A 27,405-nucleotide genomic window follows, 5' to 3' on the forward strand; every position below is an offset into this window, starting at 1 on the left:
CCGTTCTTATTAATATAAAAAAATATAAATGTTTCCAGGTGGAGTTATCTGAACACGCAGGGTACTTCAGATATGACCCTCGCCTGTGTTCTGTGGAGGCGATCCGGTCTCATATAGAGGACATGGGGTTCGAGGCGCCGGTTGATAGCAACGACGACGAAACGAGGTCAGTGGCATGTAACAATGAGCAACAAAAACAGTTAATATTGTATTTTATGATATTATATTTGTATGAGAGATGATATGGTTAGAAAGAATGTTACTTGTGAGATGACGTCAGATGTTTGGATGAAGATATGCAGCGCTGACAATAAGTCATTGGGATAAGGGCAGGTTAGGTCTATTTTCGCTAGTTATATGATGACCATTCCTCATATCGCCAACCTGGGGTTACAACGTTATGTCCCTTGTGCCTGTAATTATAATCGTTCACCCTTCAAACGAGATGATGGATATATTATAAGTGAAACCAACCAGATGGAGAAAACTTTTTTTGGCCACGTGGGAAAAACACGTAAGGCGTTTTTCCAATTGCCCTGGATGCAGAGTGTGCCCGGTACACCGGAATGCCCACCAAACAAACCAGCGATACCCTATCCGTTCTTTTCGACAGGCGCCACGGGGATCGCTTTCGCATGCTACCATAAGTGGAAAAACCTACCCAGGATATGGATGGACAAAGCCATACAGATTTATCACATTGATAACATGTATTGTTTCCAGGAATCTGCTCCCGCGCGAGATACCGACAGACTTGCTGATAGATATGACGAATTCAAACCCGCCGAACGAGAGCTCAGTGCTGATCTCCGTCGTGGGGATGACGTGCCAGTCCTGTGTGAACACCATAGAAGGTTGGTAATGTAACTATTCGTGGTGTAAAGCAAACTCGCATACCGCTGTCCCTATGTATGCTTAGATCTTTAAATCAAATCAAATCAGAATATAATCTGGTGCTCTTCAAAATGTGACCATAACCAAATATCAAAAAATCAAAATAAATTTTATTCAAGTAGGCTTTTATTATTATTAAGATATTTCGACATTATCTACGAATGTCTTGCTCACTAGAACTTGTCTTAAAATCGCTTTTGAATCGTCATTTAACAACTATTTTAAGTGAAGCTACCACCGGCACGGAAAGTAGATTCTACCGAGAAAACCCAACAAGAAACTCTAAGTTATATAATTAGTTAATAACAATTATATTTATAATTAAATAACGGATTTACCCATTAGACCAAGGCCTCTCTGTGAGGAGAAGATGGAGTTTATTCAACTACGCGGTTCTATTGTGTTCTGGTGGATAAACATATAGTAACATTTCTTTTAGATAAAGCACATACAGTTTCCTCACGATATGTTCCTTCTCTGTCGAGTACGTGTTGAATTATAAACACAAAAGCACATGGAAATATTATGGTGCTTGCTTGAGTTGGAATCTTCATGATTGTATCATGGGATTAGATACACTGTGGGATGGCTAGGGTTTATGAATTTCCTGCTATTTGAAGGATATCCTACATATATTATGTATACATGTAGGATATCCTTCATACGGTAGTAACGGTCTGATGGATCTATCGTTAAAGGTAAGCCGAGAAAAGAAGATTGCCAGAACTGTTCTTGCTCACCCAAGCGCTTATCGTGTTAAGGCATGGTCAATTGAAATAGCGTCTCCAAATAAATCTATATTAATATTATAAATTTAAAAGTATTTCTGTCTGTCTGTCTGTTGCTTTTTCAAGCCCAAACAGCTGAACCGAATTTGATGAAATTTGATATAAGCAAACTTGAACTCCAACTCATAGGCTACTTTTTTGCCTGGCACATGACAATGACAACCAACACCCAAAAGGAGCAAGCGTGTATTAATATAAACAGACGGACGATTATATATATTTAAAGTCAGGCTTTATTTTCAACATTTCAACATGAAATTTAATTTTCAGGTAGCCTTAAAGACATGCCAGGCGTGATCCACTCGACTGTCAGTCTGTCTGACAACACAGCGTTAGTGAAATACACGCCGGCTTCGATAACACCCAAACAGATATCAGACGCTATATACTCGTTAGGGTTTGACGTGAACATACTCAGTGTCAACGACGAACAGGTTACAGGTACGTTATTTTACAAACATACATACAACAACAACAGCCTGTAAATTCCCACTGCTGGGCTAAAGCCCTCCTCTCCCTTTGAGGAGAAGTTTTGGAACATATTCCACCACGCTGTTCCAATGTGGGTTGGTGGAATACACGTGTGGCAGAATTTCTATGAAATTTGTCACATGCAGGTTTCCTCACGATGTTTTCCTTCACCACTGAGCACGAGATGAGTTATAAAGACAAATTAAGCACATGAATCAGCGGTGCTTGCCTGTCATCGGTTAAGATAAACGCGTTCTAATCACTGGGCCATCTCGACAAACATACATACATACATATAACAATAACAGTAATACCAGCATCACCAATTAACTTCCCACTCCTGAGACAAAACATTGTTTTTAAAGAGGAGACTTGGAAATATGGCGGATTTTTTTTTTGTATAAGAAGCAAACTATTAGGAGGATTATCTGATGGAAAGTGACTACCATCAACCTTCATGGACCTGTAAGGAATGAGGTTCTTTAAAGGTTTCGAAGTCATATCGGTTGGGAATCCAGGAAGAGTTTTCCACGAGGTTAATTGGTCTAACTGCTGAGTAACATGTTATAAAAATAAGCAATTACTTAACAGGCAAAAGGTCCAGTTAATGATCCCCTTCTGGTTAAAACTACCCTCGTATAAGAAGGAGGCTTGAACATTGTTCAACCATGGTGCCCAACTATGTACAGCCTATTCCAATCACAGACGGAATAAAGAAAAACAACCCTTAAATTTTCGTAGGTGATTTGCTAATAACTCAGCTGTACTGTGCACTACTAAGAGTTTATGATTAATATATCTTTATTTATAACAATTCAACACTTTTACACATAATTACTTATATACACTTTAATTTTACTTCAAAATTTCGATAAAAGTTTCGTCAATCAAGCTCTCAACCAATGAAATCGCGTCAATTCGCTGTCATATGTTTTTGGCTTTTGTCCTCTTGAAATTGGAATAGACTGTATTGATGAATACACACTTGCCACCGTATGGGGCATAAGTTTCCTGGCGATTTAATCACATGTGTGCATAAAAATGTTGGTCGTGCTGACTGCATTTGCGCGACTATGTCTGATTATACCCAGTTGTGCAAATTCTGCTGAAATATATGATGGATTTAGAAGAAGAATGTTGTTCACAGAATTATCGCAGATTAAAACAGAAGAAGGATCGGGAGATCGCGTGAAATCATCGCCCCCAAAGAGTAGAACCCAACAAAATGTAAGTACATTTGAGATTATTATCTTTATGGGGACTGTACAAAAAGGTATGCCTATAGCGAGTGAAATCGCTTATATAAATTAAAATATTCTTTATTCAAGTAGCATCATGAAAATACCTTAAAAGGTCAACTACTGAGTTTCTTGAAGGTTCATTTCGATACAATATTTTATAGGCCAAAAGCACTGTGCCCGTATGAGTCGTTTTGAATGGAGAATACATTGATTTTGACCAGGTTGACTTGTCGTTTTTGTGATCTAGTTTTCCTGACTGTTCCAGCTCAAATTATAATTATCTAAGAGTTTTGTGTGACCTCAGAACAAATAAATATCTAAATTAAGGGTACTAAGCAATAGAAAGTATTTAAACTCAGTATTGTTGTGTTCCGATTTGAAAGGTGAGTGAGCCAGTGTAACTACAGGCATAAGGGACATAGCATCTTAGTTCCTAATTTTGGTGGCGCATTGACGATGTAAGGAATAGTTAATATTTCTTACAGCGTCATTGTCTATATGATGATGACCACTTACCATCAGGTGGCCCATATGCACGTCCGTCAACCTATTCCATAAAAATAAAACTCGTCTTAATAAATAAGACTGTAGAAGCGACAGGAGACTCATAACGTACTACATCAACTCCACTCATAGGCATTCGCCATATGTCTATGGGTGAAGTTGTTCTGGAAGTATAGACTAAAGAGTGATAATGCTAATGTCATGTCCCCAGGGTGTCCCGGCGCCGGAAGTGTCGCGCTGCACGCTAGAGGTGCGCGGGATGACGTGCGCTTCGTGTGTCGCCGCCATTGAGAAGCACTGCGCTAAGTTGAACGGTAACTTGATTTTAGGAGCATAATATAGTACGACACAAGTTAGTTGTAGCATCGGCAAAATTCGTAAAACCGATCACATCCGAATTGAGTACGCTATCCCAAATTATCAATATTTATTTCTCATGTGAATATGATCTTTACACAAACGTAATAACTTGTAATATCATATGACCTAATATATTCGTCAATTCGTCACGTCGATTTACAAGCACTTGCTTTTTCGTGTTGAACTGAGACGAGAATCTATAGCGACGAATAGCGTCGAATGGCGCGATTGGGAGCTGTTTCTATTGGTTGTGTGAATCGGCAGTAATCGGTTTTACGAATTTTGCCGATGCTACATCTAAGTTGTGTCGTACTAAGCCTGTAAATGTCCCATTGTTTAGCTAAAGACTGAAGGATTTTGAATTTTGTTCCCTCATGCTGCATTTTTGGGTCAAATACAAATGTGCCAGATTTTGAAATTAAAAACCTACAGGTTTCCTCGCGATGTGTATTTACAAAAGCAAATGATAATTAAGATGTGTTTACATGGTTTTGTTTCGCTATCATCAATAAAGAGTCACGCTTTCTAAAATCTGGGAAATCTCAGCTCGTTCCGACAAAACTAACTTTTTTTATCGCCAAGCGAGTTGAACCTCTGATGGATTTGTTAATGATAGATAAGGAATCTATCCAAAATATGAAAGCTATATAGTATAAATTATAATTTTAGCGATAATCATCTAGATTTAACCTCAGAAAAAATATCAACAGCCTGTAAATTTAAATAAAGCTAGTTATAACGGATTTTAATCGCGTATATTAATTATTTTGGACATCCCGACGTTTCGAGCACTTTACAGCGTTCGTGGTCACGGGTAGACTGTAAACTTCCTAATACTGGGCTAAGGCCTCCTCTCCCTTTTATAGAAATATTGGAATATATTCCACCACGATGTTTCAATTTCATTTAATCTCAAGACTTTGTTGAAGCCCCCTCTTTTTGTACACAGGTGTCCATTCTATAGTCATAGCGCTTTTGGCCGCTAAGGCGGAGGTTCGCTATGAGCCGGCGAAGATATCGGCCCTCGCGATAACAGATTCGATCACCGAGCTGGGCTTCCCGTCGGAACTCATGAGCGACAGCGGAGCGCCCAGGGATTTGAACTTATCGGTAAGGAGGTTTAAGATATATATTAATATTATAAATGTGAAAGTAACTATGTCTGTCTGTAGCTCTTTCACGATCAAACCTCTGAAACGAATTTGATGACATATGAAATATAATTTGGTATGAGTAAAGTAAAGTAAAGTAAAGTAACAGCCTGTACATTTCCCACTGCTGAGATAAGGCCTCCTCTTCCATTAAGGAAAGGGTTTGGAACATATTCCACCACGCTGTTCCAGTGTGGGTTATGGAATGCACATGTGGCAGAATTTCGATGAAATTCGACACATGCAGGTTTCCTCACGATGTTTTCCTTCACCGCTGAGGACGAGATGAATTATAAACACAAATTAAGTACATATATATAGTGGTGCTTGCCTGGGTTTGAACCCGTAATCATCGGTTAAGATGCACGCGTTCTAACCACTGGGCGATCTCAGCTCAATTTGGTATGAAGCAAACTTGAACTCCAAGAAAGGAGCTTTTTTTGCCTAACACATGACAATCCATACTCTACAACGCGAGGGCAACCGCGGGATACTACTAGTTGTATGACATACAGGATGATGATATCCTGATGGGAAAGTTGGAAGGAATTATTATATGTTAGTGTCATTATTTTTTTCTTCTGTGATATAAGGTGAGCTATCAAATTTGCTACTTGACGTTAATTGGTCACCAAAGCCCATAGACAATGACGCTAAATAATTATCATTTGATATAAGGTGAGCTAGCAAATTTGCTACTTGACGTTAATTGGTCACCAAAGCCCATAGACAATGACGCTAAATAATTATCATTTGATATAAGGTGAGCTAGCAAATTTGCTACTTGACGTTAATTGGTCACCAAAGCCCATAGACAATGACGCTAAATAATTACCATTTGATATAAGGTGAGCTAGCAAATTTGCTACTTGACGTGAATTGGTCACCAACGCCCATAGACAATGACGCTAAATAGTAACCATTCCTCACTAAAACAATGAGCCACTAACACAATAATACTGTTATCTGTCGTTTATAGGTAGAATATCTGATGACTTGGCGGTATGTCTGTAATCGTACCATATATAACACCATATATAATCATCGTCTGGGTACCACCCACTACACAGTATACCGCCGCATGGGCGCCGCATGGGCAGTAGGCCCAAGATAGCATCTTAGTTCCCAAGGTTGATAGTATTGTTGGTGTCAAGAATTTTTAAAGTATATTTAGTACCACTTGCCAACAGTTGGCCTGGCCTACCTATATTATAAGTGTGTAGATCTTTCTAGAAGGTGTAAATAGAAAAATATTTTCAGATTAAAGGCATGACGTGTGCGTCGTGCGTCAACAAAATAGAGAAATCAGTACTTAAGATGAATGGCGTCGTATCCTGTTCAGTCGCCCTCACCACCTCCAAGTAAGTGGCAACAACAGCAACTATAAACTTCCCACTGCTGGGCTAAAGCCTCCTCTCCCTTTAAGTTAGTGTTTCCCTTGTATGGTTGTATGGTCCCTCATATGATGATTAATTGTGATATAGTTGTTAAATGACGATTCAGAAGTTCTTGTAAAAGATTACTTGAATTAAATACTTATACTTTCATTTTGATTCTGTTGATATTCTTAGTCAGTTCGGAAAACAAGTTTAAAAAATATCGAAATTCTTACTATAACTTTAATTCTAATTATATAAAATATGACCAATCCCATTCAATGTGAAAATGGAAAGTGAAGAGATTTTAGATTCTAAATTAAATGCTGATATTTGTCGCCGGGTCTCGTTGTACCAATTCCCAATTGAACTTGATGCTTTTCTTTGTCCAAACTGTGGGACAAGTTCGACGTTCCAGACCTGTCACCAAAATTAGAATAGAATTAAATTAGTTGTTAGAATTTCGGTTGTTATTTCTCTATTCATCTTTACTCTGTTCAAGGCTTTTTCAAGCACTTTTGAATCGTCATTTAGGGACTATATTATACCATTAATAACCATGCAACCATAAAAGGGAATAAGCAATTAACTTCTATCGAAAATGAAGAACAAGTAACGAATGGGACCCTTGGAAATAAATGGTCATATCTGCTAATACCGTAACATATGAGCATTAATCTTTTGTAACTGCGGAAGGAAAATTATAATCGTCCCATGGGACTCTTCGAATTAAATGGTCATATCTGCCAATATCATAACATACAAGTATAAACCCTTTGTAATTGCGGAACAAAAATTATAATCGTGTCATGTGTCTCTTGGAATTAAATGGTCATATCTGCAAATAACATAACATACGAGCATTAACCTATTGTAATTACAGAGCGAAAATTTAATACAACTCTTGGAAATAAATAGTCATATCTGCCAATATCATAACACACGACTATAAACCTTTTGCAATTGCAGAGCGAAAATTAAATACGACCCAGAAATAATCGGAGCTCGTAAAATATGCGACGCCGTCAATGACCTCGGCTTCGACGCGAGCGTCCTCAGCTCGCAGAACCGCGGCACCACCGACTACCTCGAACACAAGTGAGTCTGTTTGTGTAATCATTCGCTCTTCATTCATATCTTCATTCACATATTCATTCATAATGGAATGGAACAGATTTATGCAAGTTCTCCTATCTTCTCATATCTCATCTCTTACACCCGTATTTATAGACAAGTAAAAGTAGGTACTTGAGTAAAAGTAATTACTTAAGTAACAATTTTTATTCTATAGTTAAGTCATTGATCGAAGATAGAACTGTCAAAAGTTAGAATTCTCAGCCAAGTAATAGTCATCGTTTTCTTTACTCAAGCATTACTTTTGAGGTGAAGTACTATTCTCTCTGTACGTTTTGAGGTTATTTTGTTGAATATTTTGAAAAATGGAAAGTTTGGATGGCATCGAAGAAGTTTTTGCTGTTGTAGACAATAATATATTAGAAGAAATAGAAGTGCCTGAACCTAGAAATCCCAAAGTTTACTTCCGTGATGTGGATCCATTTAATGACTATTCGGAGGATTGTTTTAAGAAGAGGTTTCGTTTGTCCAAAAATGTTGTGATTCATATAATTTTACCAAAAATAACCGGGTTTTTAGAATCAGAGACACAAAGAGGGCTTCCTATAACCCCACTGTGTCAGTTGCTTACTGCGTTACGTTTTTATGCTACTGGAAGCTTCCAAATTTTATGTGGAGACATCATGCATATTTCTCAATCGACAGTGTGTAACATAGTGAAGAGAGTTAGTCGAGCATGAGCAATAATGCCAGATTTTATTAAATTTCCTGCCAATTTGAGGAATATAAAGGCTGCTTTTGAAAACCTGGGTTGTATTGGCAGAGCACCTGGACTGAAAAATATTGTAGGAGCAATTGACTGCACCCACATAAAAATTACCAAGCCTAGAGGCATTATACACACAGAGCAGGTTAGGATTGTATCATATTTTTGAATGATATTTAAAAATAAATCCTTTTCTAAGTAGAAAACGGTCTTTTCCTATAAGTTTCTTGCATTTTAAAATTAACGCAGTATAGATAATAAGATATAATTTATTGGCAAAAAGGTATTCAGAAATAAATTCAATGCACCGACACGATAGGGACTTTATTTTAAGAAAGAAATAAATGCATAACCTTTCTAAGTAAAAAATCACAAGTCGTCATATAACCCGGAGGTAAAAGTAAACATTTAAATTTGGTAAGGTTATATCATGTCAAACGTTTTGTTATATATGTTTTTGTTCTCTACTAACATTATTTTTTGTACCGATTAAATTATTATTTAATTTGTACAAATAGATATACTTTAAATAACTCTATTACTAATATGAATATCAAATAAACTAAAATCCAAAAGGTTATTGCTAGATCGTGTTAAATAATCTAGATTTTATGTTTACCTATTAATGAAACGAAACGCAGGCGCGAAGTGTTGCCACATAGAATTCACAACTAAACGTCAAGTATGACTTAAATATTTGCTCAAGTAAGTAATGGGTGTTGCTCGATTATAGAATATAATTTGGTAATTAAGAATTCTAATCTCAAATAATGACTTCATTAAGAAATTACTTAGCATCAAGTAGTTACTTGTCTATAAATACGGGTGTTATACTCTATAATTTTCTGGATACTTCCAAATGAGACCATAACCTATATTCTACGTGCAGCTATCATCCCATAATCTCTGCGTCAAAAATCGGCTTACCCTATTAATATATAAGATGACTCATACTTTGACTGAAGCCTTCCGAAGAAGATCTTCCATATAGAGCCAAGTTCTGTAATCAAAAATCAAAATATGAGACAATATATGAGACAACATCGCATACATTACTCTAATCCCAATGTAAGTACCTAAAGCACTTGCGTTATGGAAAATCAGAAGTGACGACGGCACCACAAACACCCAGCCCCAAGACAACATAGAAAACTTATGATAATCTACATCGACTCAGCTGGGAATCGAACTCAGGAAGTCGGAGTGGCGTACCCATGAAAACCGGTGTACACACCACTCGACCACGGAGGTCAAATCAAATCAAAATACCTTTTGTTGTACACCATTAAATAAATAATTTAGACACGAATGGAGAAAGAGGCGGCCTTATCGCCAAAATAGCGATCTCTTCCAGGCAACCTTAAGAGGAGAGAAACATATATAGAAAGAGGTAGGTATCACCACTTATGTTTCCAATATCACAGAGAGGAGATAAGAAAGTGGCGAGGCGCGTTCCTCATCTCGCTGATCTTCGGCGCGCCGTGCATGGCGCTGATGGCCTACTTCATGTGGGCCATGGACCACTCCGCCGGGAACATGTGCTGCGTGCTCCCGGGGCTCAGTCTCGAGAATTTGCTCATGGGACTGCTGGCGACGCCAGTGCAGGTGAGCTATCGTCATTTGTTCGGTGAAATACTGCCAGTGTTTTATTACTTTACATCTTTAAGGCAAGATGACTGTTAATAAGTGCGTGCAATGTTGTGTCCCATTTGACCATCATGGTCAAAATCCATATTCTATAGATTCATCTAATGAAACTGGATTGTCGGTCTGTTTATTTCAGCTAATCTCAGGAACGACTTGACCGATTTTGATGGGACTTTCTCTTGCAGATAGTTAATAAGAAATAACTTAGGCTACAACAATAACTTGTTTTGTTAAATTTGAAAGCACATAAAGTCGCGGGCTCAGTTATCTTACAATGTATTTGGATTTTTATTCATATTACGTTTATTTCCAGTTTATCGGCGGTTGGCACTTCTACAAACAGGCCTACAAAGCTCTGAAGCACGGAACCTCTAACATGGATGTACTTATATCTATGACAACGACGATAAGGTAAAGTAAATACCAGTGAGCCAGTGTAACTACAGGCACATGGGACATAACATCTCAGTTCCCAAGGTTCTTGGCGCATTGACGATGTAAGGAATAGTTAATATTTCTTACAGCGTCATTGTCTATGGGTGATAGTGACGTCAGGTGGCCCATAGGCTCGTCCGCCAGCCTATACCATAAAAAATACCTCTTAAGTAATGTTTGAAGCTCCAATGGGTTATGGGGATTCCCCCCTCCACAGATAATCAAGATCCTATCAATATTATAAATGCGAATGTTTGAGGATTTTGATGAAACTTTGCATTAATATAAGCGCCGAATTGCCTTAGTGGTTAGAACGCGTGTCATCTTAACCGATGATTTCGGGTTCAAACCCATGCAAGCACCACTATATATATGTGCTTAATTTGTGTTTATAATCATCTCTTGCTCAGTGGTAAAGGTAAACATCGTGAGGAAACCTGCATATGTCTAAAGTCATAGATATTCTGCCACATGTGTATTTCACCATTCACCAACCAGCGTGGTGGAATATTCTAAACCTTTTTCTCAAAGGGAGAGGAGGCATTAACCCGACCTCTCAATTATATATGTATGTAATATATCCTGCCTGGAAGCCAACAAGTATTGATTTCACGCTTTTTTATCGTCCGTATAATCTTGTACTGAATAATATGCCTTGAATTTATGAAACGGTAAAGTTAAAAATTTCCGTGGAATTTTATTATAAAAACGATAATGATAACTTGTCCCAAGAAGGATTTATTGACTTTGCGAAATCGGACACTTGGCGTTATAAGCTTATCCTTACTTCTAGTGCACATACAATAATTGGCACACATTGTATCAAAGTGATCAATGTTATTGTGAATATACATAATATTGTTGTAAATATGTTGTGATACAACAGTGAGTATTCCTACTTTGTTAAAAACATCATATACTAGCCGAACCCGTTTGTAAAACTTCATAGCGTAATCTTATCCCCAATTAAAAAGAACCTGTGTTCACTATACAACCTGTGTTGTTGTTGTTGTCACTATACAACAACAACAACAACAGCCGGTAAATTCCCACTGCTGGGCTAAAGGCCTCCTCTCCCTTTGAGGAGAAGGTTTAGAACATATTCCACCACGCTGTTCCAATGCGGAATACACATGTGGCAGAATTTCTACGAAATTTGTCACAAGCAGGTTTCCTCACGATGTTTTCCTTCACCGCTGAGCACGGGATGAATTATAAACACAAATTAAGTACATATATATATATAGCGGTGCTTGCCTGAGTTTAAATCCGCAATCATCGGTTAAGTTGCACGCGTTCTAACCACTGGGCCATCTCGACTCCAATGTCTATGTGTTCACTATACTGTAAGCCAATTAATAGAACTTAATAAAATTAATTATCTGTTGTTACAGTTATGCGTATTCGTTAGCTGTCGTGATAGCAGCAATGGCGCTGCAGAAGGATACAAGTCCCCTCACGTTCTTCGACACGCCGCCCATGTTGCTGGTCTTCGTATCCTTGGGGCGATGGCTGGAACACATAGCTAAGGTACCATCATTACGTAATAAATAATAATAATAATAATAAATAAATATGAGACAACATCACATACATTACTCAGATCCCAATGTAAGTAGCTGAAGCACTTGTGTTATGGAAATCAGAAGTAACGATACCACAAACACCCAGACCCAAGACAACATAGAAAACTAATGGTAATCTACATCGACTCGGCCAGGAATCGAACCCGGGACCTCAGAGTGGCGTACCCATGAAAACCGGTGTACACACCACTCGACCACGGAGGTCGTCAATAGTAAAACAAAGTCGCTTACCGCTGTTTGTCCCTATGTATGCTTATGTCTTTGAAATTACGCAACGGATTTTGATGCGGTTTCTTTTAATGGATGGAGTGATTTGAGAGGAAGGTTTTTGTATATAATACTTGGACAATATAGTAAAGAAACACTGATAATTTTAGATGTTTCTAATGTGATGTCGTCAATAAATAAATTCTGTAGAATGTTTAGTATCAGTAGTGAAATGCACTCGCTTTCTCGGGTTGAATTGACGCGGGAATCGATAGCGACGAATAGCGTCGAATGGCGCGATAGGGAGCTGTTTCTATTGGTTGTGTGAATCGGCATAATGGGTTTTATTGAATTTGCCGATGCTATATTATCCAAGTTGTGTCGTACTATAAAAATTAAGAAAGAATTATCCAAAGCCCTATTTCTCTCACACCAGGGTAAAACATCAGAGGCGCTGTCCAAGCTCCTGTCTTTGAAACCGACCGAGGCTGTCCTCGTGACCCTGGATGATGAAGGACGCGAGGTCAGCGAGAAGAACATACCGGTCGACTTGGTAGAGCAAGGTGATGTTCTTAAGGTTAGTGGAATTTTGTTAAAAGACCAAACGCTCATTTTTTTTCTTGTGGCCGTTTGTTTAGAAGCGTCCATACAGTGTGACCTTGAACTTAACTTTTGGGTGAGTGAGCCAGTGTAAATATACACAAATTGCAATATTACTGTATTCTATTAAATGTATGAACTATCATATAATGTTGATTGTATGTTTCTTATCTGGTAGTATTAAATATACAGTACACAGTTACAGCCTGTAAATGTCCCACTGTTGGGCTAATCATATAATTGGGCCTCTCTCTTTGAGGAGAATGTTTGTGAAACATATTCCACCACGCTGCTCCAATATGGTTTAGTGTGTGGATTTCGTTGAAATGAAACACATGCAATATTCCTCAAAATTTTTTCCTTCACCGCCGAGCACGAGATGAATGGTGCATGCTTGGGTTTGAACCCGCAATCATTGGTTAAGATGCACACATTAATAATACTAAGTCAGCAATGATTATGGTCAAATTGACTATAATTGTACTCTGTAAATTACTTCATGAATTGAAACCCACTAAAAATGTAAACAAAATGCCAAGTACTTGGAGTTTACTTGGTGGTAGGGCTTTGTGCAAGCCCGTCTGGATAGGTACCACCCACTCATCAGTTATTCTACCGCCAAACAACAGTAATCAGTATTGTTGTGTTCCGGTTTGAAGGGTGAGTGAGCCAGTGCAACTACAGGCACAGTGGACATAACATCTTACGTTGGTGGCACATTGACGATGTAAGGAATAATTAGTTATTAATTTCTTACAGCGTCATTGTCTATGAGTGATGGTGACCAGTAACCATCAGGTGCCCATATGCTCGTCCGCCAACCTATACCATAAAAAAAAAGTATTTACCATCTCACGTGATCCAAGATCTATAGATGAAAGATACTGGATATCCTTTCGTTTGAAATCGAATATAAGCTCTCCGGCTTTATATTGACGTTATTCGTTATCCCCAGGTAGTTCCCGGCGCGAAGATACCCGTTGACGGTAAAGTTATATCCGGGCAGAGTACGTGCGATGAGTCTCTAATAACCGGGGAGTCCATGCCAGTGACGAAGTCCAAAGGTACTTTATATTAATCAAAACTAAATATATTAATGTAGAAAAATATTTTTTTTTTGTTGACCATACTAAATCTCAGTATGGACAGCAAAACATCTTATTGGTTTATTTTTTTGTGTTTGATGTCGCTAATGAATTGTAGTATGAGATTGATTACCTTGTTTTGTTGTCGTTGAATAAATCTGCGAATCAACGATGTTAGATTTCGTATAATATGTTTGTCTGTGGTAATAAAATTTTTCTTTTATCTGTGCTATACGTACATCATGTTTTGATCATGAGTTAGTTGAATACGAAAAGCCAACGTGTTTTATTATAATATTAGTTACAAATGTATAGTACGACACAACTTAGATGTCGCATCGGCAAAATTCGTAAAACCGATCACATCCGAATTAAGCACGCTATCCCAAATTATCAATATTTATTTCTCAAGCGAATATGATCTTTACACAAACGTAATAAGTTATAATATCATATGACCTAATATATTCGTCAATTTGACGCGTCGATTTTGCATGCACTTGCTTTCTCTGACGCGAGAATCTATAGCGACGAATAGCGTCGAATGGCGCGATGGGGAGCTATTTCTATTGGTTGTGTAAATCGGCAGTGATCGGTTTTATTTTCATTCCATTGCATTTTCCGATGCTACATCTAATTTGTGTCTTACTATACCTATATATGCAGGGTTATTGGTAACTCGATGTATATCCGTTAGGAGGTGATAGGGGTGACTATTTGCAATAACTTTAACCCCCATAGGCATGATCCAAAAGTGAACCATTTTTGACTTATCACGTTTATTAGTTTTTTTTTTTTTAAATTTGTCAAAAATGCAACTTCGAAAATTTATTTAAAAAAAAAGTATCAACTAAAATCTATTTTATTTCTTTAATTGCCAAGTTTCATAAAGATTTTTTTAGCTTTTTGATGCATTTTTGAGGAATAAAAATAAAAAAAAAAATGTTGAAATAAATTCGTTTTCCGTCTAGCATTTTTAAATTTGGACCGATAATTATTGTTTAAATATTGACAAATATCCAGTGTTTAATCGTTTTTATAAAACAAAAGAAACGTCGAGTTACCAATAAGCCTGTATAATACTAATTGCACTGAGACATTTTACATGGTAATTTAACACATAAAATTATTGTTCACAATGGCGGACTTTCTAAAACTAATTTCTTCCAGCCACAGTTGTTAGAGATAGTGTTGTACTGTCTTTATTGCCATTCCATTGCATTTTCCGATGCTGCATCTAATTTGTGTCGTGCTATAATCTCGTGTAACTGCTGGGGGCAGGGTCGCTGGTGATAGGCGGCAGCATCAACCAGCACGGCGCGCTGTTGCTGCGCGCCACGCACACGGGCGATGCGAGTACGCTGGCGCAGATCGTGCGCCTCGTGGAGGACGCGCAGAGCAGCAAGGCGCCCGTGCAGCGCCTCGCCGACACCATCGCCGGGTACGCACACACCCACACACCCACACACACTCACATACACCTATTACAACCCCCCCCCCCAAACTATTGTATTCTTATATACTAGCCCGTGCAGCGCCTCGCCGACACCATCGCCGGGTACGCACACACCCACATACACCTATCCCCCCCTCCCCAAACTATTATATTCTTATATACTAACCCGTGCAGCGCCTCGCCGACACCATCGCCGGGTACGCACACTCACACACACTCACATACACCTGTTACAACCCCCCCCCCCCAAACTATTATATTCTTATATACTAGCCCGTGCAGCGCCTCGCCGACACCATCGCCGGGTACGCACACACCCACACACTCCTCACACACACCTATACCGCCCCCCTCCCCAAACTATTATATTCTTATATACTAGCCCGTGCAGCGCCTCGCCGACACCATCGCCGGGTACGCACACACCCACACACTCCTCACACACACCTATACCCCCCCCTCCCCAAACTATTATATTCTTATATACTAGCCCGTGCAGCGCCTCGCCGACACCATCGCCGGGTACGCACACACCACACTCACACACACCTATCCCCCCCCACTGGTAGATAAAGCGTCACTCAGCACACAATGCAGCAACTACTTTTATATACTTTGGTTACCTTCGTTATTTCTGATGTTCAATTGCATTTTCAAGTGCTTTAGCTACTTACATTGGGATCAGAGTAATGTATGTGATTTTGTCCAATATGTATTTATTTTATTTGTTTATACTACCACTTATTATCTTTGTGATCAGTCGAACGATATAGTTAAGTTTTGCAGCGCCTAGCGGTGAGTTACGATAAAGTTTTTTCAAGAAAAAAATATAATCTTATGTATATGTGTCACTTGCACGGTGATCGTTCTGTGTCGAAGTTTATTAATCTCAGATATAACAGAATTCATATTTATATGTATCTATTTCAGGTATTTTGTACCAATGGTGGTGTTCCTCTCGTTGCTGACGCTGATCTGCTGGATCATAAGCGGGGCCATCAACATCAATAGGATTAAAGATATTACGCCGGTGAGTCAAATCGCCTTAATAATTGTGCTTGTGAATGTCCCACTTTACAACTGTTCCACTTTACCCCTAAAATTTCCAAACATCCTTTCGGATAGAACGTCTATATTCAGGAAGAAATACATATCCTCAAACGAAGTTAATCGTACCTATGACTTCGAAGATCTTAGGATGTGTCAATCAATAGTAATTCTAACTGCAATAGAATAGATTGCGTTTGTGCCATCCTGGGTATGTATCAGATATACCGCCACACAGTAATACTCAGTATTGTTGTGTTCCGTATTGGGCGAGGTAGCCATTTTAACTACAGACACAGGGTGTGTAACACCTTAGTTCCCAAGGTTGGCGCACTGACAATCTCAATCTCAATATGGTGAATGTTTCCTATACTGCTATTGACTATGAGTAGTGGTTACCACTTACCATCAATCGCCCCTTTTGGACTCATTTGAACTATTTTGAATATTGAATATTGCGTGTTTGTGGTAATTATTTTATATATATATATATATATTTACATAGAGACGATGGCGCCAGCAATGCTAAAATCACAAACTATGTGTGCTGCTTTCGATGACAATTTTTCTCTTGAGTCGTTATATAAACAGTTTCTTTTTACTTTAACAGTCAAATAATGAGTCAAATAACGACTTATTAAAGATGCACTTGCCCCCCCCCCCCCCCCCAGGAGATGTACCGCGACTCAGGGTTCACGGAGTGGGAGCTGATCGTGCAGACGGCGTTCCACTTCGCGCTGTCTGTGCTGGCCATCGCGTGCCCGTGCGCGCTGGGCCTGGCCACGCCCACCGCCATCATGGTGGCCACGGGAGTGGGCGCTCGACTCGGACTGCTAATCAAGGGCGCCGAGCCGCTCGAGAACGCGCACAAGGTCGGTGAACACAGGCTATATGAGCCTTATCAAAAATGCAAAAATCTTTATTCAATATAGAAGCTGTACGCTTACTTATTGCTTGTCAAATTAAACACTACAATATGTTCTGAAAGAAACACATCAGTATTGAAAAGCAGCTTAAAAAACTTAGTTGCAGTATATTTGGCCAAATCGAAATGTTAATTTTTATTATACTTTCGCAAATTTACTACATCGATCAAAAGCAAAACACGTTAAAAATATCACAAAGTATACAAAACACAAGAATCAAAGTAAATATACGCCGGAGATAAAATACGATAACTTAAAAAAACTTACTCAATATTGTAACAAAACCCTATCTCTTCTACTTGAAGTTGCGGGTGGAAATATCTTTCTCATATTTAATTACTAATCGTAGCCCGCGGCTTCGTTCGCGTTTTAGGGCGTTGGTTGTCACGTGTCAGGAAAAAAGTAGCCTATGTCCTTTCTCGGAGTTTAAGTTTGCTTCACACCAAATTTCATCAAATTCTTAAATTAACATGGTTATTTTTATTATTAAAGTTATTAATTTCAGGATATTTACCATGTTTTACACGAGACTCGTAGGTCGAACAATTGAATTATATAGTTTTATTCGACATTTTAAGAGGTTTCTCGTGAACAAGACATTCGTAGACAATGTCGAAATATCGAGCTCCACCGAACAAAAGTAAAAATCATGGTAAATATCCCGAAATTAATACCTTCATCAAATTCGATTCAGAGGTTTGATCGTAAAATAGGCAAACATACAGACAGACAGTTAATCTCACATTCATAATATTAATATATATTTTTATTTCCAATTGAACAGATCAAAACAGTTATATTCGACAAGACTGGAACAATCACACGAGGCAGCACAACTGTTGCAAGAGTTTCACTATTAACGGGCGAGCCCTCGATGTTACCGGAAGTACTGGCTTGCATACTCTCCGCGGAGTTAAACTCGGAACATCCCGTTGCTTCCGGTAAGTGATTTATTATTATTTTATATGTCTATCCTAGAATAGAATAGAATATTCTTAATTGCACTGCAAGATAAATATTTCAAAATGTCTCATGAAACTATTGTAAATAAAACTCAAAATCCTCTATTCAATATGAAATGTGTTAGAACTAGCGCGCATTGGTAACTTTTGTCACGGTGACTGTTTCGTCACTCTTGTCGAGTCCGTGAATATGTATGGAGGTGCGCGCACGTTACGACGTGACGATTGTGTCTGCATCTGTACATATTCACGGACTCGACAAGAGTGACGAAACAGTCACCGTGACAAAAGTTACCAGTGCGCGCTAGGTCTTACCCTTACTTATTGGTAATTAAATTAAATACTACCGGTTCGGAAAACAACCTGAAGAAGAACCGGCGAAAGAAACTCAACGGATCTTTTTTTTGTCAAATTTAATATATGCATATATATTGAGTGAATAGAAATAGCCAGGAAGCGATCTTTTTATTCCCATGGAGTGCTACCAATCAGAAACTTTTTCCTTGGTGGTAGGGCTTTGTGCAAGCCCGTCTGGGTAGGTACCATCCACTCGTCAGTTATTCTACAGTCAAATAACAGTACTCAGTATTGTTGTGTTACGGTTTGAGGGTGAGTGAGCCAGTGTAACTATAGGCATAACATCTTAGTTCCTAAGGTTGGTGGCGCATTGACGATGTAAGAAATATTTAATATTTCTTACAGCGTCATTGTTAATCCAATAACAGGAGTAACAAGTTTGTGTTTGTTCCTTGTAATGCTATTCCTATAATTCTATTATTAGTCCTTCGAGCCGGATAATATAATCTGTACGTAATATCATAATGTATAACATTCTAGCGATAGTCAAATGGTGTTCTGGCGTGGTGGGTGATGCGCGGGCCACTTGCAGTGGTTTCGCAGCGGCGCCGGGTTGCGGTTTGCGCGCTAAGATCACGCTCAGGAATGATTTTCAACAATCGCCTCAATTGAAAGCAGCTCTAGCAAATGCGAGGTGAGTTTTCTTATTTAATTATTAGCTTAACTTGGGCAACTTGTATTAATTGGGACTGGAATCGATTCGGATAATTGGAAATAGACTCGTAAGAAATATCTGTCACATTATTATTATTATTTTTTATGCTATTTTGGCCGATTGGCAGACGAGCATATGGTCCTTACCATCAGGTGGCCCATATGAATGGTGGCCGTCAAAAATTGCTTGTGATTTTTATACGATTCGGACCGATTGGATTAAGAATAGGGTTTAGGATTCATTAAAAAATCATTTTAAATGTTGTAATTGTAATCCTCATAACATATATAGCTTGTTCGTAATGTTGTTTGTAATTCTCACCAATAATATTTTTATATCGTCTGCGTTGCAATATATTATAAAGTTGTATTAATAAATGTTTATGAAGTGACTTGTTATGGGAGTGTAAAAGGCAACGTAACGTAACGCGTTACAGCGTCACTTTGTCTGGCTTCCCTTTCTCTCACGCATATGGCAGTCATCTCTTTTCTCACTCTTACACAGCGCCAGCCGAACTTCGGAACGACGTTTTATTTTCATATTTCGCTTCTGTCTGGCGTCCCGAGATGCACACGCGATTTTTTTTTTAAATTATTTAGAAACTTGTGTATAAGTTTCATTATTGATTGAGCGTTTTTCTTATCCTTGGTCAGGGAAGGCTCAACGATCCAGTTGCATGGCGTTCCGGTGGAGATCGTGGGCGGGCAGGGCGACGCCGCGCTGAGCTCGGCGCAGGCCGCCACCAGGCTGCATGCGCTCATACCTTCCACTGGAGACGTGAGTACTCCCCCCCATATACTGACCTTGAACCTATTTTTCCCAATGTATCAGTTACAGTGCTGTTCATCTATAATTTCCATACTTATATTATATTTACGAAATTATCTGTCTGTCTAAAGTAAAAAAAGTAAAGTAACAGCCTGTTAATTACCCACTGCTGGGCTAAGGCCTCCTCTGTCATTAAGGAGAGGGTTTGGAACATATTCCACCACGCTGTTCCAATGCGGGTTGGTGGAATGCACATGTGGCAGAATTTCGATTAAATTAGACACATGCAGGTTTCCTCACGATGTTTTCCTTCACCGTCGAGCATGAGATGAATTATATACACAAATTAAGCACATATATATAGTGGTGCTTGCCTGGGTTTGAACCCGCAATCATCGGTTAAGATGCACGCGTTCTAACCACTGGAGATGCACGCGTTCTAACCACTGGGCCATCTCAGCCAACTTCATGGAGCAATGTAGGTATTTACTAATAAGCCTGGATTCAATCACCAATTTATCAGTGACTACTCATCCATACTAATAATATAAATACGAAAGTCTGTCTGTCCACCTGACACCCTTTCACCTTCCTTGGCTAAACAGCTGGACAATTTTTAGAATACCATTATTACCTTATATTAACTTAGAGATAGGCTTTTGTGGAAGACCATCTGGGAGGGTAGCATTCACTCATCAGATATTCTACCGCCAAACAATAAGATACTCAGTATTGTTATGTTCCGCTTGGAAGTGAGAGTGAGCCAGTGTAATTAGAGGAACAAGGGATATAACATCTTTATAGGAATGATTTTTTTTCTTATAGCACCATTATCTATGGGTTGTGGTACTAACCATCAGATGAACCTCCAACCTAAATAAATATATATTGGACAACATCACATACATTACTCTGATCCCAATGTAAGTAGCTAAAGTACTTGTGTTGTGGAAGATCTGAAGTAACGACGGCACTACAAATACCCAGACACAAGACAACATAGAAAACTAATGAACTTTTTATACATCGACTCGGTTGAATCGAACCCGGGACCTCGGAGTGGCCATGAAAACCGGTGTACACACTACTCGACCACGGAGGTCATCAAATTAAATATATGTTTGTATTTTGTTCACAGATAGTAGAACAAATAGTATTAATAGGTAATCGCGAATGGATGGCGCGTAATGGGGTATCCGTGCCGCGCAGGGTCCAGGAGACGCTGCAGAGGGATGAGGAGCTCGGACGGACGGCCGTGCTGGCGGCGATTAATGGTACCACCATACAACCACCATACAACCACCATACATACACACAATCATCATCAGTACATAGCTTAAAACAAAGTCCCTATGTATGCTTAGATTGCATTAACAATAGGCTAATTGACTGGTTTTTAAAATCCATTTTATATTATTTAGAAACTCATAATATACAGTGATTACAATAATTCACAATTTATTTTTCGCATTGTCAAATAGCCTATTAATTAATTTTAGAGGGCACATAAAAAATCTAAATATACTTTATTCAAGTACACTTTTACAAGCACCTTTGAATCGTCATTTAACAACTATATTAAGTGAAGCTACCACCGGTTCGGAAAGTAGATTCTACCGAGAAGAACCGGCAAGAAATTAAGCACCTTTTTCAACATTTAAATATACAGTCATGTTAGTTAATTACCATTACATATTATATCCTGCCTGAAAGTCAACAAGTATTAATTCCACGCTTTTTTATCATCTATATAATCTTATACTGAATAATATGCCTTATTTACCAATGTAGTCTATACAAATGATTTGAATTTATAAAACGGCAAAGTTAAATATTTCAGTGATTTTTTTTATATGGTATAGGTTGGCGGACGAGCTTATGGGCCACCTGATGGTAAGTGGTCACCATCACCTATAGACAATGACGCTGTAAGAAATATCAACTATTCCTTACATCGTCAATGCGCCACCAATCTTGGGAATTAAGATGCTGTGTCCCTTGTGCCTGTAGTTACACTGGCTCACTCACCCTTCAGACCGGAACACAACAATACTGAGCACTGTTATTTGGCGGTAGAATAACTGATGAGTGGATGGTACCTACCCAGACGGGCTTGCACAAAGCCCTACCAGCAAAACAATATACCTACTACCAAAAAATCTATCATAGGTTCCGATATGCCGGATAAAACTTCTAGTAGATCCAGTAGATTATCATGATTATTACTTCAGACCAGCTGGTATGCACCATCGGTGTGGCTGACGAGGTGAAACCGGAAGCTCACCTCGCGGTCTACTGCCTGAAGAAGATGGGTTTGGAGGTGTGTCTCCTCACCGGTGACAACAGGAAAACGGCTGTGGCGATAGCCAGACAGGTACCATATACCAGATAGCTAATATCCATCTACACTTCATTACATAGTATAAAACAAAGTTGCTTATAGTACACAACTTAGATGTAGCATCGGCAAATTCAATAAAACCGATTACTGCCGATTCACACAACCGCGTCAATTCAACCCGAGAAAGCGAGTGCATGTAAATCGACGCGTCAAATTGAGGAATATATTAGGTCATATGATATTACAAGTTACGTTTATGTAAAGATCATATTCACATAAGAAATAGATATTGATAATTTGGGATGGCGTACATAATTCGGATGTGATCGGTTTTACGAATTTTGCCGATGCTACGAGTAAGTTGTGTCTAAGTTGTGTCGTACTATACTGCTGTCTGTCCCTATGTATGCTTAGATCTTTAAAATTACGCAACGGATTTTGATGCGGTTTTTTTTATTAGATAGATTTATTCAAGACCAATGTTTGGACAATACATAGACAATACAGTAGAGAAACGCGAACTGGTTTAAACATGCAATAGTATAATATAAAGACAACGCACGTTATCCCGTTTTTGTAATACTTTCATAGCCATTCCTTTTGGGTGTAGTCTGATGGTATATAGCCCGTAGCCTCCCTCAATAAATGGGCTATTTTAAATTACAATTTTTGCAAATCGTATCAATTGTTCCTTCATGGCTTTGTAATGTTATTGTGTTGAATGTTATCCAAAAGTTACTTGGCAGATATTTTCGGTGGTTTTTTTTAAAGATATGGTATGTTCTATAGGTCGGAATAAATAAAGTGTACGCGGAGGTGTTGCCCTCACACAAGGTGGCCAAGATACAGAAGCTTCAAGAGGAGGGACAGAAAGTTGCCATGGTAAGACAATAATTAATTGGTAATGTTTTAATTATAGTCTGTTCGCGTTAAGAATGCAGTGAGTTGTCATTGTTTACCGGCCTGACTCCGCCCCCTTTGACCAATCAAATCTTTTCAAATTACAAAGTCAAGTACACATTTAATTAATAATTAACTGATATTTTTATTTTTATAATTTAAATTTTGTTTATTTATATATTTATATTTAATTTATTCAAGCTGTACACGTAATTATGTAACCTATAGCTACTAGATGACGTTATATCAAAATATGTAAATTTCTACATCGCAATGGCAAGATTCGCAAACGATTGTATATACTTAGTGTTAAGAATTATGTTGATTAAACACCCCGATTCGATTTTTTACTTTAATGTGTATTTTTTAAATTCATTATACTTAGTCTTTAATTGTTGAAATTTTAACACAAATATGCATACACCTTCACCCTGCTGTTAAAAAAGATTTGATTGGTCAGGGGGCGGAGTAAGGCCGGTAAACAATGACAACTCACTGCATTCTTAACGCGAACAAACTATAGTAAACGTATCGTTTTTTGCAAGCCCTTCTTGGTAGCTACTCTAAACAATACTTAGTATTGTTGTTTTCCGATTTGAAAGTTAAATGGCTCACTTACCTTGCATGCATTTTAACTGATGTTTACGGATTCAACCCAGGCAAGCACCACTGAATATTCATGTGCTGCTTACTTACCTTGCATGGATTGTTTAAGGATTCAACCCAGGCAAGCACCACTGAATATTCATGTGCTTTGTGTTTGTAATTCATCTCGTGCTTGACTGTGAAGGAAAGCATAGTGAGGAAACCTGCCTGTGACGTGTATTTCAACGAAATTCTGATCCACCAATCCTTATCGGAGCAGCGTGGTAGAATATGCTTCAGACCTTCTCCTCAAAGGGAGAGGCGGCCTTAGTCCAGCAGTGGGAAATTTACAGGCTGTTGATGATGATGATAGTATAGTACTTGGTGGTAGGGCTTTTACTTGGTGGTAGGGCCTTGTGCGAGCCCGTCTGGGTAGGTACCACCCACTCATCAGTTATTCTACCGCCAAATAACAGTAGTCAGTATTGTTGTGTTCCGGTTTGAAGGGTGAGTGAGCCAGTGTAACTACAGGCACAAGGGACGTAACATCTTAGTTCCCAAGGTTAGTGGCGCAGTGACGATGTAAGGAATAGTTAATATTTCTCACAGCGTCATTGTCTATGGGTGATGGTGGCCACTTACCATCAGGTGGCCCATATGCTCGTCCGCCAACCTATACCATAAAAAAAAAAATTGTGTACGTGATGCCCACAGGTGGGCGACGGCGTGAACGATTCCCCGGCGCTGGCGCAGGCGGACGTGGGCGTGGCCATCGCCAGCGGGACCGACGTCGCCGTGGAGGCCGCTGACATCGTGCTCATGCGGGTAACACACACACACACACACACACACACACACACACACACACACACACACACACACACACACACACAGACACACACACTCTAACACTACGTCTGTTTATCTTTTTTTTCTCGTTGGAAAAATGCATTACGCGCTTTCCCACGTGATGTTAAGGGGGGGGGGGGATGACTCCCTTGAGACCTGTAGGACGAGTACGCCCAGGTACACCAGGATGCGGGTAACACACACACACACACACACACACACACACACACACACACACACACACACACACACACACACACACACACACACACTAAAACTACATCTGTTATTTTTTTTCGCTGAAAAAAGGCATTACCCGCTTGCCCACGTGATCTTACGTGGGGGGGTGACTCTCCGGAGCCCTGTAGGTCGAGTGCACCCAGGTCCACCAGGTTTGCCAACTAAGAAACCAGCGGTACCCTGTATGTCTTTCGGCTGGCGCCACGGAATCGCTTACGCATGCTACCGTGACGCCCTACGTCTGTTTATCTAACCTCACCTAAGCCGAGGTCCTGGTTCACAGGAGGCAACTTTTGGACGCGCGTATTCTTAGCCCTTAAATAGGTCCCAGGCTTGAGTACTATAACTCGCCTCCCGCCTAATAACACCGTAGAGTTCATTGGGGCTAAAAGCATACTAATTTTGAAAAACTTATGTGGTGTATATTATATGCATTTGCGTATCTTAAATCTTCTTTTTTCCTTTGCATAGATATATATAGTTAAAGAGCTTATTTGGTAGTGTATTTAGATCTTGTTACCTAAATTCTACTTCTTTTGATCGAATAGTATACCTGAGAAGGTCGTTAGGCAGGCTGACAATTGCTTCTTGATAATCTGTGCAGATTAATAAAACATTGATTTAATCTTATATATATATATATTACACGACCATAGATACGTTATGTTAAAGGATAATCCTTCAAAATTGTTTTTTTTTGGTCCAGTTTCATCACTATCGGCTTAGGAATGCATTTTCGTTTACATAGATGGCCCAGTGGTTAGAACGCGTGCATCTTAACCGATGATTGCGGGTTCAAACCCAGGCAAGCACCGCTGATTTATGAGCTTAATTTGTCTTTATAATTCTTCTCGTGCTCAGCGGGGAAGGAAAACATCGTGAGGAAACCTGCTTGTGACAAATTTCATAGAAATTCTGCCACATGTGTATTCCACCAACCCGCATTGGAACAGCGTGGTGGAATATGTTCCAAACCCTCTCCTTAATGGAAGAGGAGACCTTATCCCAGTACTGGGAAATTTACAGGCTGTTACTTTATTTTATTTAAATCCTACTTCTTTTGATCGAATAGTATCCCTGAGAAGGTTGTTAGGCAGGCTGTCAATTCCTTCTCGATTTTCTGTGCAATATAATAAATCATAAATATATATTACATGTCCATAGATACGTTATGTTACAGGATAATCCTTCAAAAAAAATTTTTTTTTGGGCCAGTTTCATCACTATCGGCTTAGGAATGTATGATGTTTTACATAGATGATTGTAATGGACTGTCGATTCTTGTTCTACTCCAGAACGATTTGCTTGATGTGGTGGCGTGCCTGGAGCTGTCCCGGACGACAGTTCGCCGGATACGGTTGAACTTCCTCTTCGCTTCAGTCTACAACCTTCTGGGAATACCCCTCGCGAGCGGCGCCTTCGCTGCATACGGCCTGCAGTTACAGGTATGTTTGATAGGACAGTTATATATATATGTATGTTTCGTATATATATATATGTACAAATTTTTGACAATTTAAAAAAAAAACTAAAAAACGTGATAACTCAAAAATGGTTCACTTTTGGATGCATATGGGGGTTAAAATTATTGCAAACAGTGACCCCTATCACCTCCAAACGGATATAGTATAGTAAACGGGTATAGTTACCAATAACCCTGTATAATACTTTTTATTGCACTGAGACATTTTACATGGTAATTTTACACATGAAATTATTGTTCACAATGGCAGACTTATTTCTAAAAGAATTTTCTTCCAGCCAACCCACAGCTGATAGATATAGTGTTATATATCAGGTATAAATAGTAATATATATTCATATAATTAAGGACTGAAACGTCTATACATATAATAAAATTGGAGTGTCTGTTTGTAATATTAAAATAGCCCTTTTTACTCAATGCATATGTATACACGGTACATATACCAAAATAGTTTTTTTTACTATTTTTGTCTGTCTGTCTGCTTGTTCCTGTTAATCTCTGGAACGGCTGGATCGATTTTGACGGAACTTTCACTGGCAGATAACTGTTATAATAAGGAGTAACTTAGGCTACAATAATATTTTATTTTTTTAAATTCAGCTATACTAGCTGTGCCCGCGACCTTGTACACGTTTGATGAATATATTA

General features: G+C 38.9%; 1 protein-coding gene across 1 annotated transcript in view; it reads left to right on the forward strand.

Annotated features, from left to right (window-relative positions):
- Positions 1-27,405, forward strand: part of LOC124541888 (copper-transporting ATPase 1) — a 77,239-nt gene that overhangs the window by 45,061 nt on the left and 4,773 nt on the right. Inside the window, exons 4-27 of the mRNA XM_047119800.1 lie at positions 39-166; positions 724-854; positions 1,953-2,123; positions 3,301-3,380; positions 4,110-4,212; positions 5,208-5,368; positions 6,670-6,770; positions 7,755-7,883; positions 10,050-10,230; positions 10,586-10,683; positions 12,102-12,237; positions 12,937-13,077; positions 14,056-14,164; positions 15,467-15,626; positions 16,572-16,671; positions 17,360-17,560; positions 18,399-18,555; positions 19,414-19,567; positions 20,242-20,365; positions 21,495-21,630; positions 22,588-22,730; positions 23,487-23,579; positions 24,897-25,007; positions 26,567-26,716. Coding sequence (XP_046975756.1) covers positions 39-166; positions 724-854; positions 1,953-2,123; positions 3,301-3,380; positions 4,110-4,212; positions 5,208-5,368; positions 6,670-6,770; positions 7,755-7,883; positions 10,050-10,230; positions 10,586-10,683; positions 12,102-12,237; positions 12,937-13,077; positions 14,056-14,164; positions 15,467-15,626; positions 16,572-16,671; positions 17,360-17,560; positions 18,399-18,555; positions 19,414-19,567; positions 20,242-20,365; positions 21,495-21,630; positions 22,588-22,730; positions 23,487-23,579; positions 24,897-25,007; positions 26,567-26,716 — 3,198 coding nt within the window. The remainder of the gene's footprint in view (positions 1-38; positions 167-723; positions 855-1,952; positions 2,124-3,300; positions 3,381-4,109; positions 4,213-5,207; positions 5,369-6,669; positions 6,771-7,754; positions 7,884-10,049; positions 10,231-10,585; positions 10,684-12,101; positions 12,238-12,936; positions 13,078-14,055; positions 14,165-15,466; positions 15,627-16,571; positions 16,672-17,359; positions 17,561-18,398; positions 18,556-19,413; positions 19,568-20,241; positions 20,366-21,494; positions 21,631-22,587; positions 22,731-23,486; positions 23,580-24,896; positions 25,008-26,566; positions 26,717-27,405) is intronic.

The sequence above is a fragment of the Vanessa cardui genome, chromosome 29 (genome assembly GCF_905220365.1).
Source record: "Vanessa cardui chromosome 29, ilVanCard2.1, whole genome shotgun sequence".
Classification (NCBI taxonomy): Eukaryota; Metazoa; Arthropoda; class Insecta; order Lepidoptera; family Nymphalidae; genus Vanessa; species Vanessa cardui.